General features: G+C 44.2%; 2 protein-coding genes across 10 annotated transcripts in view; both read right to left on the reverse strand.

Annotated features, from left to right (window-relative positions):
• Positions 1 to 4045, reverse strand: part of BPHL (biphenyl hydrolase like) — a 32568-nt gene extending 28523 nt beyond the window's left edge. For 2 of the 5 annotated variants that reach the window (XR_012901682.1, XM_075921331.1), the window contains exon 1: positions 3876 to 4045. Coding sequence is in view for 3 of the 5 variants with exons in the window: in XM_075921331.1 (XP_075777446.1) it covers positions 3876 to 3991 (116 nt within the window). In the remaining 2 variants the exon portion in view is untranslated. The remainder of the gene's footprint in view (positions 1 to 3875) is intronic. The other 3 variants (XR_012901681.1, XM_075921330.1, XM_075921329.1) reach the window with 3 other exon arrangements.
• A 3503-nt stretch (positions 4046 to 7548) lies between these two features.
• Positions 7549 to 15158, reverse strand: part of RIPK1 (receptor interacting serine/threonine kinase 1) — a 48421-nt gene continuing 40811 nt past the window's right edge. For 3 of the 5 annotated variants that reach the window (XM_014581443.3, XM_075921324.1, XM_014581441.3), the window contains 4 exons: positions 14425 to 15045; positions 12968 to 13048; positions 10199 to 10351; positions 7550 to 8600 (listed from right to left, as the gene is read on the reverse strand). In XM_014581443.3, the coding sequence (XP_014436929.2) occupies positions 8314 to 8600; positions 10199 to 10351; positions 12968 to 13048; positions 14425 to 15045 (1142 nt within the window). In that variant the 3' untranslated portion in view covers positions 7550 to 8313. Of the gene's footprint in view, positions 8601 to 10198; positions 10352 to 12967; positions 13049 to 14424; positions 15046 to 15158 lie in introns of all 5 variants that reach the window. The other 2 variants (XM_014581440.3, XM_075921325.1) reach the window with 2 other exon arrangements.

Here is a 15158-nt window from a genome sequence, read left to right on the forward strand (position 1 = left end):
GGGGGTGGGAAGCGCACAAAGCTCCCCTCCCCCAATAGTGCACAGCAGCTAGAGATAAACACGACTGTTTTAAAACATCCAGTGTGTTTCTCTAGCCACCACGCATTCTTGCGGGGACAGGGAGACTTGGTGCGCTCCCCCGCCCCCAGGCCCTGCTTGGCCTGCAGGTGGGGAAGCAGCAGGGTGGCCACAGGCCAAATCTTTGGTTTGGCAGGCCAAATCTGGCCCGCAGAGGGCCCTTTTCCCATCCTTGTTCTAGGGTTTCACTATATATTTCTTATCTTTTTGCACAGCTATGTATTAGGCACTTACATCATGCAAAAACACACACAGGCGTTCGTATTTTATCTTTAGGGTTGCCACATGGTTTCAACAAAAATAACGGACACACTTGATATTACATCACAATCTTCATTACATCTTATTTAGAAAATACCGGATATTTATATTTTCTCAATTTGTTTCCTGAACAGAAAGCTCAAATACTGGACTGTCCGGTTAAAAATTGGACACCTGGCAACCCTATTTATCTTCCAATTACTTTATATCCTAATAGTTGCAGTTGTCTTCTAACTTACCTCACTGTAAAAAACAAACAACACATATTGACTCCTTATTCTTTGGATACTTCATTGTATTACTTTACCTGTCTTAAATATGGTGGATGAAATATTTATCCAATTAAAGTCAATGGGAATTTTATTTGTTTTTTTGCAGGAATGCTACTTTAAAGCATTATGGTTGAGAGAACTTTTCTTTCTATACCATTCACAAAATATCTTCATGATTTAGTGAGATTTTTCAGCTGTTAAACTTGATATTATGCTTAACTCTGCTATACACAGAGGCTGGCATTGCCTCATAGTTTAATTCAGGACTGAATGACTTTTATTTTAAATCCTTTCTCATAAAACAAACCGTAATGAACAGACAATGGCTGTGCAGATGCCTATTCTTAATTCATGACAGTGGGAATAAAACTGCAGCCCTTCATTCACCAGAAGGCCCAGATTATAGGTAAACTAAGTGTTTATATACACACACAGTAGATCGGGGCGGACAAGATCGGGCCTGTGAGCCCGATCTGGCCCACCAAGCCATTTGATCTGGCCTATGGCCCGCCCTACCATGCCCCCCCCCCCCGGCTAATCAAGCCCTTGGGAACCACCAGCTGTTGAAAATGGCTTGTGGTTCCCTCTAGGTGTCACACGCCCTGGCAGGGCAGGAGCGGAAATCTTCATGCATTCCCTTGCCCCCAGGCCAATTGGCACCTGGGGGCGGGGGAGCACATGAAGTCTTCTCCTGCACCAGGGGCGCACAGTGCCAGAGGGCACCTTGTGCTCCTAGCAGGGGGAGGGGGAAGAGACCTCCCATGCTCCCCTGCTCCCAGGGGGAGTGCGCAAAGTCTTCCCTCCACATGAAGTGCCTAGACAGAACAGCCCCTTCCACCTGAGGCCCTGACCCTTCCGGGGCCAGCCCACAGGCACTACCAGCGTTGATGAAATACCTCCCCTCTACAAAAATTATTGCCTACCCCTGCAATGGTTGACAATGGCACATACCAAACTAAGGTCCTGATCCTGCAATTAGATGTATGTGATTCACCTACACAGTTCCTTTGAAGATTGGGATAGAAGTCCAGAAGTGGTCTTCAGGACTATGGCTTAGCCTGGAAGAGTCATTATGGCATTTATAACTTAAGGAACTTTGACTCCTGTTAAGGGCACATGTTTTAACATATTAATTTGACTACCGAAACTGATCAACCAAGTTTTCTGTTACCTACTGTAAATATTTATACATATAAACCAAGTTTCATAACTAACTGTGATGCAGCTAAATGTTTGAGCACAGGATAAGAAATGTAGCATGTTCTTAGCCCATTTTTGAACAAGATTAATTAATAGAAAATATAGCTCACTTGCCTTTTGACTTAAGAATTCCATTCCATACAGGTTATTTGACTATATCTTTCATCATGACAAATGAGGAACATTTAATATCCCATTACTTGAAATCATTTTAAAAATTAAACAAAAAGGAAAGAAGAAAAGAAAAACCTGCCTAACTTTACTACTGACAAAACATAATCACTATCCACCTGTTGCCTTTTTTTTAAATGGGCCCTGAAATGGTGTTTTTACAGACCTCTGGGGAAAAACTATACTGCTTTCCTTTTTCATGTTGCACTTACAAATTCTAAAGCCTTTCCCCTTGACCTATTTATTAATTTCATGTAAAGTGGCCTTTCGCTAAATGTGTGATGCTGCCTCACACTTGCTCTTGAGCCAAGTAAAAAGACTACAATCTTGGAATTTCATAACCAGTGTATACAGACCTTTTTATTTGGATAAAGACTAAACGAGGGACTGCAACACAATCTTAGGAAATCATCACATTACTGTGAAGTTAATATGTAACCATTTGGGGATTGCAGAATCAGTAAATCAGTCAGTAAATCAAAATGCTAATCTCAAAACATTAACCGCTCTATTTTTTTCAACAGGCCTGAAGTACTCCTACTTAGAACAGGTAATGTTCAGAATATTACTGGTTTATCAAAAAACATTAGGCATAATATAAAATTATTATTGAAGCATGAAAAATAAGAGCAATAGTATTGCCTCTGAGAAAAACAATCACCTTATGCATGTCTTTTATAACTGTTAAGATAAAATTTGCAGTTTTGTTTCTTCTTCCTAGGCCTCTTAGAGATTCTCTGCTCTTTACATTTTCGTCCTTGGTTTTGATAAGTACAAAGAGCTGACTGTATGAACAAGATCAGATAGGTCAGTGCCCCATATAGCCATGATGACATGGAAATTATTTGCCCCAGTAGAGATGTTTGGGGGGGGGGGGGCGGAAGAGAGGGAGGAAGATTGTTAAATGGGACAAAGATGTCACTAGGAAGGTTCCAGCTCATTGGACAAATAAATTGTGATCAGCAATGTAAGGTGAATGAAGTATGTTTTATGACTATACTATAAAGAGGTTAAGCTTATACAACAATTCCCAGAAAAATAAAATGTGCATGTTTGACAGAAATTGTGCTAGAATCATGCTAATTCAGATTTGATGCCCTTGACCCCATCCACCCTAACTTGCACAGATTGAGAATCCAGTTTTCTGCATGGTTATGTTGGCCAGCATAAACAAGGCATTGGATCTAGAGATGAACAGAGTCTGAAACCTTTTTTAAAGACGCTATGCCACATTTCACACTACCCAACATAGCCATGTATATAGGCAGAAAACTTGGTTTTTTTTTAAACAATGTTTAAAAACATTTCCTACCTGTAACATAGAGAGGGCCAAAGGCCCATAACTCTGAACTTCTAGGAATTACAGTCAGTAATGCCCAGTAGCCTGTGCTGGTGAATCTACTTCTAGCACAGTAGTTCTCTGTCCCCTAAAGTCACAGGGTGAAGCCACATTTTTATTGTGTCTACAAATCATGCTACAGCCTTGTATTATCCAGACATGGGTTGCACGTTGTGGATGACAGGGGAAGGACACTTAAGTTTCAGCCCCTTACTGGGGGGCTGGGGTGCAGGTTGGCTCCCCAATCAGGGGGGAACAGGGACTCAACCCAGAGGAGAAGCGGGAGTGGGTGTGTGGAGACTATAGTGACAGCGCCTTACACCAGAAGAAGGCAGGTAAAGAGACAGGCGCCCCACCCCAAATCCCTACAAAGCCTCCTGCCAACGCCCAGCCTCCATGTCCTCCGCCTTCCCCAAAGCACCGCCCCTTCCATACGCCTCTGCACACCCCCAGGCTCCCCAGCAGCAACAGGGGACTGCCACGCCCTGGGAGGCGGGAACTGCTCCGCGCTGGCAGCGCCGCAGCCTGGCCGGGCAGAGCCGGGCTCGCTTTACCCGTAGGAGGCGGCAGCAGGTCCTCGGAGCTGGAGCGGCGGCGGCCCCCGGGCGGCTGGGGGTCGCGGGGCGAGGAGACGCCGCAGCAGCGCCCCGCCAGCGGCCTGCCGAGCCATGCCTGCCCCGCGCAGCGCCCAGCCCCGCCGCGGTGCTGCAAAGACCCCGCCTCCTGGCTCCCGCCTCACCCCACTCGGGCCGCCCCCTCCCAGCTGCCTGGCCCGCAGCGCCGCCCCGGTGGTGGGCGAGAGCTGCGGGAGGCCTGGGGAGCGGCGCGAGACGGGGCAGGCCCGCGGGGAGCCCCTGGTGCAGGAGCGGGTCCCGAGAGCAGCCTTGTTTCCATCCTCCCGCCTCCCTCTGCCCCGCAGTGCCCCAGCGCTGAGCGAGCGGCACTGCGACCTGGCAGAATAGGAGGAGGAAGTGTCATGTCAGTGCAGCTGCAAGGGCTGCAGGGCCACCCCAGAGTGACACCCCCCTCCCCGCCCCTCGTTGTCCTCTGGAAGGCCCAGTGCTGGTGACTTGGCACCCTTGTGCTTTGGCTGACTGAGGGTATAGTCCTGTCGCCCTCCAGGGATGGCTTTGGGGCCCACTGCTCAGAGCTGTGCTCCTGCTGCTCACACCATGGCCCGTGCCACCAGACAGCTACAGCAAGGTACAGTGCTCAAATCGAAAGTGTGACAAATGGGAACAAGTAGTGGGAAGTAATAGGTGACTATATGAGAAAAATCCACAAATATCGGGACTGTTCCTATAAAATCAGAACATCTGGTCACCTCATACCAAGGTGGCGCTCCCCAAGGAGAGTGAGGCCCAGGTGGCACACACAGCTACATGTGAGTTACCTTAAGATGTGATTTTCCAATCAATTAATTACGGCTTTGTTTACACTACATAGTTTTATTGCCAAAAACTGCCTTTAGGCGACAAAACAGCAAGGATATGTCTACACTACAGCGCTAATTCGAACTAACTTAGTTCGAATTAGTTAATTCGAACTAAGCTAATTCGAATTAGCGCAGCTAAACTTAAAAACTAGTTCGAATTAGCGTTTTGCTAATTCGAACTAGCATGTCCACAGAGTGGACCCTGAACAGAGGTTAAGGATGGCCGGAAGCAGTGCCGGCAGGGCATCAGATGAGGACTTAGAGCGTGGAGCTGCTGTCTCAGGCTAGCCGAGGGCTGTGCTTAAAGGGACCCGACCCCCACCCCGGATAGACAGTTCTCAGGGTTCCCTGCTTGCAAAGCAGTCCTGGCTTGGAGTGCCCTGAGTGCCCACACGTGGAATATCACAGCACTTGGCCATCACCCCGGCTGCACTTGCCACAGGCTGCCATCCGGGGGGAGGGGACAATCGGGGGGCTGCAGGAGAGCTTCCACCCCGAGAAGCCCGCAGAGCCAGCCCAGTCCTCCCCATCGGGGGAACGTACCCCATTCCTTCCTCACCTCCTTCCACTTACCCTTCCCTAGCACCCCTTCCTGATGTACAAAATAAAGAAAACATGTGTTCAAAAATAGAATCTTTCTTTATTGAACAAAACTGGGGGAGACTGGGAAAAAGAGGTGGGAGAGGGGAAGAGAGAGGCTGGGAGAGGGGAGGGCAACTAAAATGATCAGGGGTTTGGAACAGGTCCCATATGAAGAGAGGCTAAAGAGACTGGGACTTTTCAGCTTAGAGAAGAGGAGACGGAGGGGGGATATGATAGAGGTCTATAAAAGCAAGAGTGGTGTGAAGAGGGTGCATAAAGAAAAGTTCTCCATTAGTTCCCATAATAGAAGGACTAGAGGACACCAAAGGAAAGGAATGGGTAGCAGGCTTCAAACTAGTAACAGAAAGTTGTTCTTCACAAAGCAGAGTCAACCTGTGGAACTCCTTGCTGCAGGAGGCTGTGAAGGCTAGAACTAGAACAGAGTTTAAAGAGAAGTTAGATCAAGTCATGGAGGTTGGGTCCATGGTGTGGTATTAGCCAGGGGGTAGAAATGGTGTCCCTGCCCAAAGTTTGTGGAAGGCTGGAGATGGATGGCACGAGACAAATGGCTTGGTCACTGGCTTTGGTCCATCCCCTCCAGGGTCCCTAGGGTTGGCTGCTGTCGGCAGACAGGCTGCTGGACTAGATGGACCTTTGGTCTGACCCAGTACGGCCATTCTAAGCTCAGGGTCGGGGGGTCTCAGTGGACCACCCTGATTTTCATGCAAACCTGCTCCTGGGTGGCCAGGCTGGCAGCTATCCTGCCCTAGACGGCCACTTTCCTGTGCCTAGTGCGGAGGTCGTGGACAAGGTCCACGATGTCTGCACTAGACCAGGCGGGTGCCCGCCTCTTGCGGTCCTGGCCAGGCTCCCGAGAGCCACCAGCCTGGTCCCGGGAAGAGGCAGAGGGCTGGAGGGCATCGGGTGGCTGGCTCATGGCGTGCCAGGTGCAGGGTCTGCTGGCTGGGTGCTGGCAGGCTTGCACCTGGCTCAGGCACCGTAGCCAGCCCGTGCCCCTTTAAGGGCTCCGGGGCCGGGAGGGGGGCATACGAGTTTCCCTGGTGGTGCCCAGAGTGGCCACCAGGGAAAGCTGGGGAGGGCTAGCCTCCCACTAGTTCGAATTAAGGGGCTACACAGCCCTTAATTCGAACTAGTAAGTTCGAACTAGGCTTAGTCCTCGTGAAATGAGGTTTACCTAGTTCGAACTAAGCGCTCCGCTAGTTCGAATTAAGTTCGAACTAGCGGAGCGCTAGTGTAGCGCCTGTGAAAGTTAATTCGAATTAACTTTGTAGTGTAGACATACCCCCAGAGCATACACTTCAACAGGAGTTTTGTTGGGGAAATATCCCCAGTTTCAGCAAGAAAAACTTCTACCCCTACCTGAGACTTTTTTCTTTTCCCCTCCTCTATTGTCAACAAAGAGCATAGACACTGGTGTTTGTTGTGTCAAAAGAACTGGCTTCCTCCATATCCCATGCTTGTCCTGCTCAGCGTTTTGTGCTCTGCTGCCCTGCAGGCATGTGCCCCTCTCCTGTCATAGCTCTGGGAAGTATCTGACAGCTGAGTGTGTTGCTCTGGGGATCAAACAAAGAGTTCATTGAACTGCTCCTGTTCTACGCTGCACTAGGAATACAGCTGCAGGACAGAGTGTTCTACTACTTTGACATTCCTCAGCATGGAGCGCTCACAGAGCTACTCATGATGCCAATTCTGGCAGCTGAGGAAGCTGTGAGAGAACTCAGAGGGAATCCCAAGATGTGCAGGGATCAGCTCTGCTTTTCCACAACACTGCACCTGGGATATATACGTGAGCATTTTCACAGTGTTGATGATGGTGCCACCCTAGCGTAGACGTGATCTGTCAACAGGGGAACTTCCTTTGCTGATTTTTGTTTTGTTGACTTTTGGGTGTCGACATAAGTTTTATTGACAAAAACTGGTAGTGTAGACCTAACCTTAGTGCAAACTTTTTAAACGTATGGGACAATAATGTTTACTTATAAATTCTGTACTTCAAGAAATTCTGTAATTTGTATACTCTATCTCCAGCATGACTAGAAAGTTCATGCCCCTGCTTCTGATTAATTAGCCTGAGATGAAATGCCCCACAGAGTCTTTGCTTTGGCTCTGGCTTTTGGTTTTCCTTTCCCTTTTCATAAGCATATAACACCAAATTTACTCCCATCATTGTAGGAAAACTACATAAATAATAAATATTATCATAATAAAGAAGTCAATTCTTTTAATGTCAATTTACAGTTTTTCCATACCTGATAATCACTATTTCTCTTACACCAGTACTTTGTATTATTTTTAAACTTCTGTATTTTCATTATAAAATTTATTTTTTTTAAAGTTATAAAAAGAACATTTAATAAAATAAGGCACTGTGAGCTATGATGATCTCCTGGGGATATTGGCTGTGCTTAGAAGAGCTGAGTTTGGTTTTGTTTTCAGTCCAAACCTTAAATGCGGTGTGAGAAAATTCATGATACATGTTCACCGATATGAGATTTACATAGCTGCCATACTTCTTTTAGGCAGTAATTAAGTCACTTTAAACACAGCTAGTGGTATGCTTTGAGGTAGTACTTCGAAGGTTCTTTAGATCCAAATTCTTCCCCCTTCCAATTGACAGTGCCGTCCCTTCCATGTTACTTCTCACGACATACACAATTCAGATTTTGTTTGCTTTTTTGTCCTTGCACAAAGTTTATTAGATAAAACTATTATCTTTATTGTAAAAGGAAGTGCTTTTTCTCCTTCTCTGAAGAGAGGATTTTCAACATGGTTATGTCTTTTCAAAAATTTAATATTTTGAGCTACAGGATATCTGTATATACTTCTTGACAGAAATATGTGCATGTTCTAGACATGTGTCTTTCATGCAGCATGTCTACAAAACTATTTCGTGTTCTTAGTAAGAGGATCTTCAAATAAAAATCTCAGTCATTTCCACCTAGTTTCCATACCCTCTACTCCTGGTTCATTTTTATCAAATCGTTAAGGAGATCTATTCTCTTACAGCCATGGAGGGCTTTGGCCAGCTTTCCTACGGTAGGCCCTTTGTAACCTTCACTCATAACCCATTTCTGCAGCATTTGGTAAACTTTTTCTTTGAGTCCATCTCTTTCGTAGTCATGGTCAATTTCATCAATCTGTGGTTCAGTGAATCCCAGTTTACGAGCACAATGTTTCCACTGTTTAGCCAAATTTTCTCTCACTAAATTCAGATTACTTTCAGAGAGGATAGAGGTGCTATCTGCAAAAAGAAAGACCAGTGTAAGAAGACTGCTTTGTTCAAACTCTCCCTTCCCTTTGAATGTCTCTCTCTAAAACATGGTCATAGTAATGACAGGACTATGGGTGGCTTTCATGTAAGCAGTTGGTTTAATGATTAAAGAAGAGTACTGAATGTCATAATGCTCCTGGATCTGCAACTGTTTTGCCTTTTTTGACCAAGGGCATGTCACAATTTCCTTGTGACTTTCTTTAATCATCTGTAAAATTAAGAGAATCTGTTTCACAATGGTGATCTTAGAGTTAATGTTTATAAAATGCTTGCAATTTCTTGGATGGAAGATACTATTTTAACTTGATTAAATAAATTAAATACATCCAGTAATGATTTAAGCCAGTATTGACAAATACAAATATTATTATTTTTAAAAATAGTTCTGCCCTTCCTGTACTGAAATATTTGAACTCTATGTTAGGGGGACCACTGATCCTAGTTTTGCTTCCATTGCTCTGTTTTTTTCTCTGTCTTGATGTACACATCCCCACCTGCTGACTCATGAGACAGTACACTGTGTTAACATGCGGTGCTCAGCTTAATGTCAGCTTCAGGTTTTATAGAGGCAGCTGGAGAATATCATCTATGACACAGGTGAGTAAACTTTTTGGCCTGAGGGCCATACCTCAGTATGGAAATTGTATGGTGAGCCATAAATGCTCATGAAATTGAGGGTTGGGGTGCGGGAGGGTATGAGGGCTCTGGCTGGGGGGTACAGATTCTGGGGTGGGGCCATGGATGAGGTGTTTAGGGTACAAAGGATGCTCCAGGTTGGGACCAAGTAGTTCAGAGGGCAGGAATGGGATCAGGGCTAGGGCAGGAGGTTGGAGTGTGCTGGTGGTGGGGGTTCTAGAGTGCAAGCTCCAGGTGGCCCTTTCCTCAAACAACTCCCAAAGGAAGAGGCACATCCCCCACTCCAGCTCCTACCCAACGGTTTGGCCAGAAGGCTCTGCATGCTGCCCTGTCCACAGGCATTACTCCTACAGCTTTCATTGGCCATGGTTTCCAGCCAATGAGAGCTGCAGAGCCAGCTCTTGGGTCAGGCACATGTGCAGAGCCCCTGCCTGCTCCTTTGCACGAGAGCCAGAGAGGAGACATGCTGCTGTTTCCAGGAGCCATGCAGAGCCAAGAAATGTGAGGAGCGGGACAAGCCCCCGATCCTGTTCTCCAGCAGGAGCTCAAGGGCTGGATTAAAAGGCCTGACAGGCCAGACAGGGTCTGTGGGTCATAGTTTGCCCACTATGTGTGGGAGGGGGGGTGGATGGTGTAATAATACAAAGCAATGTTAGTACAAACCACCACTCATGATGATTAACCTTAATTATTGCCAATTGTAATGCTATGTAATAAAAAAGGACCCAAAATGGCTAACGTCTGAATACACAAGGGAGCATGATGCACTGTATGTTCCCTAAAGATTCTTCTCTCAGTAAGAGACTAAAGTCACCCTTCAGATTGTGCCCAGAGAATGAGTAGTGCAGAGACTCAGTGGTGGAGTACACAGGGGACAGAGAGCTGATTATAGAGAGGAACATTATAAAAGAATGGAACGAAATTACTCTTACCAAATATACCCGTGCTGTCATAATATTCATAAGAGTTTTGCGTGTCGACCGGAACACTGCTTATGTATAAATTCTGTTTTTCAATTTCCATGTGGTTGTGGGCTCCAATTTGAATTCCGCTACTGTTATATATGGTGAATTTTGTATTCTCATCTGTGTAAAGGCAATTTAAGACTGAGATATAATCAAGTATGTACAATTTAGAATTCAAGAGATACAATGGCAAGGCAAAGAAGAAAGCTTTGATCCATGAGATTAATTATTTTGTATTTAAACCAAATACAGCCACAATGATTATTTTGTATTTACAATTGAAATGGCATTTCTTTGGCTATTGGAAGAACTTTTTCATTATTAATTTATGATACTTCTCTAGCAGGTGGCATTCCAGGAGTACTCTGGGTTGTACAAAGACGGAGGAAGACACTCACAATCCCTACCCCTAGGAACTAACATTCTAAACTGAACAGGTGATATAGTTCAGAGACGTAATTCACTAGGTGAAAGAAGAAAATCAACATTTCAAAGTAGTGCTGGTATTTCTTTAAAACAAAGTTTGTGCACAGGGGATGGGGAGGGAAGGAAGGTTAAGAAAGAGATGGGGAGTTCTGCATTCATGACTTCAATGGCACTACACTGATTGACATTAATTGAGGATCCAGCCCCAATCTTCTGTGAAATATTTACTGGATTTACTATTACATGTATGAGATTTATTGTATATAGAACGGTATCTTTATACACCTCTGCACCGGCCATTACAGCAAGACCAGCTCTACGGGAGAAGCATTCTGTGATCCATTAAGGGCTGTGAATTGCAGATGTACAACCCTTGCACACTAGAGGAATCCTTGGCAGGAAGCTTCTGGGTGCTCCCCTATGGTTAGTGTGTCTCTGTACTGTCGTCTCTGAGGGGCTGTACCTCGGAGGTACAATAGAGGACTAAATTATTGAATAGGCAAATTATTGAAGGCTAACATTCTAAGGGCATAAAGATCATGACATTCAAAATGGCACAGTCACTACTGTAATAAATATGCTTATGGTAATCAAGGGATGAGGAGGAGAAAAACAATTTCCCTGAGATATTTTACAGGCGTAAAAACTGAGCCACAATATTGAATTAGTATTTCTTTGCATTTAACTTATATATATAAAAAGGTACTATTTCAGAGTACAACCATATTAATATTAGTTCATTTTATACCATGACAATAGTTCTTGGAAGAAACTTAGCTAAATATATTATAAATTGCCTTATGAGCATTCCATAAGTGAGAAAATTGCAAAATACAGCTGTGCAATTTTCAGTTGTTCAGGATTGACAGAAAAATAGCACTCCTGCTTTAAAAAATGGCTGTGATTAAATGGCTCCTTCAAATCTGTCTCCTGTGTGTATCCAAAGTAACATTTGCATATTTTATTGAAAATAACATGGTAATATTCAGTTTATAAAGTGCCACATAAATTTATACTTCCATATACATGATTTTAATCAACACTAATAATGGCTAACAGTGATAAATATAAAATTAAAGAATAACATCCCTGCCATTGGTGAATATGTAGCAATAAACACATTTGTGGTTGGTTTACTTCATTTTAATTTAGCTATACTTTTAGTAAAAATGCTTTTTTGAAGAAAGCTTAAATGCAAAGCTTTTGAAGATTCATCTGGCTTGTAGTTTTAACTCTTTGAAGTGAATCCAGGTATGAAATCATGATTTCACAGTTCTGTAAAACTCTGGAAAATCATGCAGTTTGTGTCTCAGGCTATATCTAGACTTTGGTGTTCTTTTGGAAGGAGCTTTTCCAGAAGTGAACTTCCAGAAAAACTTCTTCCAAAAGAGAGCGTCTACATTGCTAAAGCACATCGAAAAAGTGATCTGCATTTTCGAAAGATAGTGTCCACACTGACAGGATGCTATATGATTACTATGGATGGAGTGGCCATCAGGGCACCTGTGCTTTTTCCTCTTTCCTCTTCTTTTGAAAGAACTTCCTCTTTCTGTCCACACACACCTTTTTCCAAAAGAGCTCTTTCGGAGAAAGGATTGTTCCTCGTAGAAAGAGGATTCCTGGAAAAACCCCTCTGTTATTTCAATTTACTTTTGGAAGGATGCGATTGCAGTGTGGACATAACTCAGGTTTTGTTGGAAAAAAAGCTGTTTTTCCGACAAAACTCTGTAGTGTAGACATACCCTCAGCTCATATTTTGTTACCATCTACATATTTTGTTAATCTTTAAAGTGCTACCAGACTATTTGTTGTTTTTAAAGTTTTTGCTCAGAGCCATGACACTTCATATATCTGCAGGGGAGCCAACAGACTTACCAGGCCCCTGGGCAAGGTAGGGGGGATGGCTCTGCAGTCCCAGAAGAGGCAGGCCTTGGGTGGAAGGGGTAAGGATTGGGGCAGCCAGCCCTCAGTGCTTCCTGGAGCACACTGTGCTGGGCCCCCTGCCCTCACAGCCAGCCCTCAAAGCTGCCCAGAACATGTTGGACAGTGTGGCACTGTGGTGGCAGGAGGGAGCCCTGAAACCTTTTGAATCTCTAGCCCCTGAGGCAATTGCCCGCTTTCTCCCTGCACTTTATAACACATCTACATGATGTCTTAAAGAAACCTCTTTGTTTTACAAGGTGTCTCACAGTTTTTAGAGGTTAGAGATTTCAGTTTCACTTTTTAGTAAAGCTGGTCAGAATTTTTTGAAATAAGGTTAGCATGCATATCACGTTAGCCGTTAGGAAATATCAATGCTACAGCATTTACCTGTGTTTATTCTGTGATGTACAGGTATAGTAGAACTGTATGCAAAATTCCCCTTCTTAAAAGGATTGGATTCCATTTTGCCTGAATAATTACAAAACACAGAAATGCCAAAACTATTTGGTAATCAAAAGCCCAAAGGCATAAGTACTTCAAAACAGCTGTAATATTTATAACAGTATCAAAACTTGGTTACTGCTCCTAATACACAGGGCAGGGAGGAGTGCTGTTAACCAAAAAGCTAAGAAGCTTTAAAAAAAAATCCAATATTTTAAACACATCATAGTTTAGTGAAGTGCCTAACAACCTGACTCAGTGTTAAGATCTTCTAGTGGAGATCTTGCATCTGTGCAGAGCCTTCAATGTGCTAGCGTGACCTATGGGATTCCTTGCTAGCAGATCCCAGTGCAGGATTAGAGTCTAGATATGGGTTTAAGTACCTAATTTTAGGTACACAAATTTGAAAACTCCAGCCTGAGATAGCACAAGTAAATGGAAGAGCTGGTAGGTGATTTGGTTGTCAGGGTTTGCCTATATGGAGCTTGAGTGCACGGCAAGCCAGTCTGTGAACGTATAGCCCGCTAGCATGGGGTCACCCTGTAGACCCCACTTCCATGCACTAACTTCTGTAGTGCCCTCTGATATACTGCTGTTTGAAACGCTAAGCATGGACTTTTTACCATATGGCAACAGTGTCCATAGGGTGCTTTAGGGCACAGCAGGCCATTGTGCTTACCACGCACCAAATCTCTGGGTGGCCATCCCCCAGAGTCGGGTACTTTCTCCACTATATTGCGTGGCTTCCCAATAATAGTTTCTTTTCTTTCTATCCAAATATTTAACACTGTTACAGAACAATTTCCACTTGTAGATGTGACAACACCAACCTTCACAAACTCCTTTCAATCAATATGCTGATGTAGATAGCAATTGTAGACTCCCCATACAATGTGACTTTGACAGAAAGAAATCTTATTGCATTCTCTGTCAGCTCTGGCACCCATGCTTTCTTTGTGTAAAGTGTTGAAAAGGAATGCCATGCTAGGAAAATCCAGCATCTAGGACAGGGATGGGCAATAATTTTTGATGGGGGATTTTGACATTTCAGGAATTTGGTAAGTGGTCAAGGGTGTACTCTTCGATGGTATTAATGGAGGAGGTGCAGTGTCTGGGATGGAGGTTGGGTGCAGAAGGGAGTCTGGGGTAAAGGATTGGGGTTGCAGGAGGGGATGTGAGATCTTTAATGAACTGAAATTATATAAAGATGTCAGGAAAAGAAAGAGCAGTGCACCATAATATATCATAGGCTTTGCTACCAGCACTATGTTCTGAGAGTAAGAAATCTGTTGCCTGTTGGTATGGGAGATGCAAAATGATCAGTGGCCATCTTATTTCTGGAAGACAACAAAAGCAGTACTGTTGGTGTTTTAGACAAAAAATAAGACAGATATTTCACCTACCTGGCTCTGTATTTAGGCTCTTTGGAAACCAAGATGTGAATGCTTCTGGCTGCTGGTGTAGGCCAGATTCAGGCACAGGAGGTTTATTCAGACTAAATGTATTGGCTGAACTTGATCCATACAGATCCTCTGTACATCCTGTTATCAGATCTGCAGACCTTGCCCCAAACACATTTGGATTGTATGGTTGTTGTTCCCATATTGGAGTTGCTGCACTGGATGGTGTTGGTGTTGGTAGTGGCGGTTGTTGTAAATGCTTGTAATTGGTCATGTTACTATAGGGACTGGCTTTTGAGCCTGTATTTGCAGCTTTCAGATATGATTCATTCGTCTGTGGAGCAGCAAATGGCTTTGCAAATGGATCAAAGGACACCCTTCGTCTTCTTTCCTCCTCTGTCTTTTCAGCACTGTATACCAGAGGCTGGCTTTCTGAATTATCCATCCGGCTGCCATAATTATGATAATTTAATTCATCCTGTAGTTTTCTTTCTAGGTTCAGAGAGGCCTCAAAGGCGATCTCACAGCTCTCAACAGGCTGGTTCTCCGGATAAGGAGCAAACAAGGCTTCATCCACATTGCCAGTCATGAGACTCGGTGAGCTATGTAGGGAATTGGGCTGATCTGCAGCATGGAAGGGAAATTAAATTCTTTAATTATCTCATAATGTAAAGGTACAATTATCATTTTCAATTACATCTCCACAACAGAACTGTAGCATCTAGCATCTTCAAATT

Source organism: Pelodiscus sinensis, chromosome 2 (assembly GCF_049634645.1).
Source record: "Pelodiscus sinensis isolate JC-2024 chromosome 2, ASM4963464v1, whole genome shotgun sequence".
Taxonomy (NCBI): domain Eukaryota; kingdom Metazoa; phylum Chordata; order Testudines; family Trionychidae; genus Pelodiscus; species Pelodiscus sinensis.